The sequence below is a fragment of the Bidens hawaiensis genome, unplaced genomic scaffold (assembly GCF_021521415.1).
Source record: "Bidens hawaiensis isolate Kalapana, Puna unplaced genomic scaffold, B.hawaiensis_p1.1 tig00004282_1, whole genome shotgun sequence".
NCBI classification, from domain to species: domain Eukaryota; kingdom Viridiplantae; phylum Streptophyta; class Magnoliopsida; order Asterales; family Asteraceae; genus Bidens; species Bidens hawaiensis.
The window spans coordinates 75380-79862 of NW_027491257.1; the positions used below are offsets into that span (position 1 = coordinate 75380).

At 32.7% G+C, this 4483-nt stretch overlaps 1 protein-coding gene across 1 annotated transcript; it reads left to right on the forward strand.

The window, feature by feature from the left end:
- The first annotated feature begins 1465 nt into the window (after positions 1-1465).
- Positions 1466-3168, forward strand: LOC143626035 (protein PLANT CADMIUM RESISTANCE 3-like). The gene is made up of 5 exons (XM_077096225.1): positions 1466-1677; positions 1778-1782; positions 1890-1961; positions 2583-2795; positions 3062-3168. The coding sequence occupies exons 1-5, from the start codon at positions 1466-1468 to the stop codon at positions 3136-3138; spliced, it is 579 nt and encodes a 192-aa protein (XP_076952340.1). The 3' UTR covers positions 3139-3168.
- The last annotated feature ends 1315 nt before the right edge of the window (positions 3169-4483 follow it).

The following is a 4483-nucleotide window of genomic DNA, read 5'->3' on the forward strand; positions in this document are numbered from 1 at the left end:
ACCATCAACCGATTCCGGCGATGGTTCTAGGGTTTCCGACGACCTCAATAATTGGGGCTTTTACTAGAAAAAGGTTCCTAAAGGTCCGATACGAAGTTACCAAGATGTTTGGGACGAAAATGTTGAGTTTTCGGGAAAAAATTGAGTTTTCCGGCAAAAACCGTTTTTTCCGGCGACCTGAAACTAACGGCGTTAGGATTCTGTTAGTCGCGGACCGTTAGGAACAAATACTTTAAAAGTTGGGACCATTATTAGCCAATTCGAGACCAGCAGTGACCAAAAGACAATAATTAGGATCATTAAAAATCAATATACCTTTTATAAAATGCGTATATTATGTATTCATCAAAATATGGTTTCACATCAACCATGAGTCAAGGAACAACATGTTACTTTGTTATATAATACTTTGAGAAATGAAAATAGTAAACTAGCTCGGGGTAACACTCAAAGTAGCGAACTCGAGAGGTATAGCGGAATGGATTTATTTTCTATTTAATTATTTTTTTTTGCCATTATGGGTTCCGATGATGAGTGTGCAAAATTTGATATTTTGCCTTATATGAAACCCAATTTCCGATCCTAGCTTACATGACGTGAGATTTACTAACCGTCCAATCTGCCTTTTTTACTAGTGGTTGAATTATATCAATTAGAAGAACAAGACGTACTCTCGCAACAATTGAAATGTGGAAGGATCACTTGGACGTGACAAAACATATTCAAAATGCTCTTGAAGGCGAACACCAATCGATCACATATGCACGCTATAGAGGTATCAACCAGATGATTTTCTCCACTCTCTGTTGATGATCTCTCATACGACTTACTGACACGTATGGACAACTTTGAAGAACCAACAATATAAAAGCCGATTACACGAGGACGCCTACACTGAAGAACAAATATAAATATATTAAAACTTTAATTTTTATCATAATTTATAAAATATGAATTTTATGTTGTTACATGTCTTTTTTTTAAGTTTAATAATTTTCATAATATATTTTCTTTTATTAACAAAAAACTGCCTCTAACCGAACTAATCCGGTTTCTTTGTGTTTCATACCCTTACAAACCAACTCCAACCCTGAACAAGTTCTTGCACAAACCGGTTTTGATTTCATCATTTCATTAATTACGGACCAGTTCGGTTCCAACCCAAACCGATTTTATCTTGGTTAATTTCATTAAGATTACAGAACATATAATATATTTTTTATGCTTGTAACAATCTACCAATATGAATAATTCAAACAGAATTTTAAATGAAACATTATTGTTAAGAACAAGGTCTTGGTCAATATTTTGAAGCTTTCTTTATTGTTTCTAGAACATTAAAAATTGTTTTATTGTTTAATTACCTCTTCAACAACTTCAACTTGTCGGACACTAGAATCAAATATGAAATATCCACATTTTCAAGGTTAGCTAGCCACCACCAAACTATTAACATTATCACATTATGTACCCTCCTCTCTCAGAAGGTTACCACCCAAAACCACCACCATCCGCTCCTCCACAACCATATAACCAACGACCGCCACCACCGATACCACCACCGTTGCAGATCCCTCAGTATGCCACCGGGATTCCAGCTCACCTTGCGGCTCCTCAACCTGTCAACTTAAAATGGTCTAGCAGCCTTTGCACGTGTTGCTCTGACGTCCCCAACGAGTCTCACCCTTTATTGATTTAACGTAACATGTAACATATAACAAGTACTGAAATATAGTATTTAAGGTTTTAGTGTCCCCTATTAAATAGAATGCAATAGATTCAGTATTTTACTATTATATTGTATCAGAGTCAGAGTCGTCTACACTAAAACCATAAATGCTATATTCCAATAACAAGGTGCGGCTAGCTAATATATTTGTGAACCACAGGTTGCTTAACATGTTGGTGCCCATGCATTACTTTTGGACAAATTGCGGAGATTGTTGACAAAGGGAATACTTGTAAGTATAAATTACTTTTGAATAAAATCTTTAGTTTCCACTTACTATTCGGAATTCATTTCCGGTCAGGGCATGCTCAAATTTTTTGCAGCCTAAAGCCTTAAAATCAAGGTCGCGTTCATTAAAAAAAATTAGAAATATGTTTAGTTTTAGGATTAAGTGGAATATGATGACAGACATTTATTTAATAGAATTTCTAATACAATTACACGTATTAGAGTTGAAGTATCGTTTTAATGCTTAGAAAGCCCTTTCAAGTAATTAACAAATTCATTACTCTCTTTTTCAACAAAGGAAAAAAAATATAAAGATAAATAGCTACTCCAACTGAAAATAATAATAATAATAATAATAATAATAATAATAATAATAATAATAATAATAATAATAATAATTTCCTACCTTAATTATGTTGATAGTTGTTATGTATATTTTATTGGTTGCTCCTCATAAGTTATATTTAGTTATTGTAGATGAAAAAAAAAACAGTAACCCATATGTTACAAACTCCAATATTTATTTGTGAGATCGTTAGAAAAATTTCTTAAATGTTATTTTAATTTGATAAAAAAAACGCACTAGTTAACTAACTAATAATTAATCAATGTGCAATATATACAGCTTGTGGAGTTCATGGAACACTCTATGCTATAATCGAGGCTCTAACATGTTGTGGATGCATGTATTCGTGTGTGTACCGGATGAAGATGAGAAGCCAATATGGATTGCGTGAATCGCCTTGCAACGATTGCCTTGTTCACTTTTGTTGTGAACGTTGTGCCTTGTGTCAAGAGTATCGTCAACTCAAATATCATGGATTTGACATATCCATAGGTAAATTACAATCTAACTTCCCACAAATCATATCACTTTACCCGTATGATTCTTCACTAACTTGTCAAAAATATCAATCCTCTTTAGTCTTTCATGCGAAACTGGCTGTGAGTAAAAGTTTCGTTGAGTATTTTATATTTTTACTGACGGATCACCAACGAAAAACTTCTTGATTAATTTACATTGGTGACTATGTTTCTCATAAGTTAATATATTTATATATTACTAATTTTCGTATTATTAAAAGTTAATAATGATTATTCTAGGATGGCATGGTAATATGGAGAGGCAAAATTATGGAGTGCAAATGCCTCCAATGGCTCCAACAGGAATGAACCGTTAAACTAAAACCAAGAGCCACTAGCTTTTGGTTCATGATCATGAGTTCATTTACTCAGTATATGTATTGTATTTATTCATCAAAATTCTTGTAATTATATTTATTCATCGAAATTCTTGTGTTGCAAGAAAGAGTAATTAAAACCGGAATTGTTTGTGATTTTTATTTAATAAGTGAATGTAGTTTCGTATATATTAATGATTTGATGCGTTTGTTCTGAAGTTGATCATCCAGTGATAGAGACAAAGTCTCTTACACCCAAAGATTCTAGGTTCAAGCAACGCTGGCAATGAGGCATGGCCGGGTGGTCGACTGACCCCGGCAGGCCAGCCCGACACCCCGAGACCCGAATTTTTATTTTTTTTTATTATATATACCATCTTGAAAAAAAATATATAGAGAAAATTACTATTTGCGTCCCTGTGGTTTTAGGGCCGAGACACAATGAGTCCCTAAAATAATTTTTAACTGGTTGAGTCAATGTGGTTTCAGAAACAAACAATTTGAGTCCCTGTGGTTTCATAAACGAACAATTTGAGTCCCTGTGGTTTCAGCAAAATGAAAGTTTACCCTGAAAGTTAAATAGCGGCAGGCTCAAATGGTTCATTTTTGAAACCATATGGGCTTTAATCAGTTCAAAATTTTTTTCGGGAACTCATTGTGCCTACGCCTTAAAACCACATGGACGCAAATAGTAATTTTCTCAAAAATATATTTATATAACAATTTAAGGCCCAAACTTTTCTCGTCTTCAAAATTTTTTCGCGATTCTTGAAGACGGCCCTAGGATCGAGTCATGTAAAGAAATTTGCCTTTATATAACAATTTTACGTGCATAGTTAAATTAAAAACTTGGCATTGTTAAATTTTCTTTTTTTTTTTTACAATATGGATTAAAATAAGACATTAAATTACTACAATACAAGGTTGCAAAAGTCGTTAGGCGGACCCTAGACGGTTGACTGGGGAGTTGGGTGTACTCGGACTCTCGGAGTACTCAGGGAGTACTCGGACATGATAAATATAAAAAAAATTAATTTTTGAAAATTATATATATTAAATATCATAAGTTTACTGACACACATATATATATATATATATATATATATATATTATATAGGCTAAGTATAAAATGAAAACCCACTTGCGTTGTGAAAACTCTAGAAACTCATTCTCAACCACATGTTTTAATTAATGTTTAAATCTCGTGGTCCATAATTAAAGTGAATAATAAATGTAAATATAAATATAACTTTCTCTCTCTCCTAAAAACATATATAAAAATTAGTAAAAAATGTTAAAAAATAGCAAAACATTTTTTTTTATGTTTCGATGTTTTGTATTAAAT

Bases quoted from the DNA above. Each gene is read 5' to 3' on its own strand.
- LOC143626035 (XM_077096225.1), top strand. From the start codon at position 1,466: ATGTACCCTCCTCTCTCAGAAGGTTACCACCCAAAACCACCACCATCC. The intron at 1,962-2,582 runs GTAAGTATAAAT...CAATATATACAG, and splicing joins TGTTGACAAAGGGAATACTT to CTTGTGGAGTTCATGGAACA. The intron at 2,796-3,061 runs GTAAATTACAAT...TGATTATTCTAG, and splicing joins TGGATTTGACATATCCATAG to GATGGCATGGTAATATGGAG.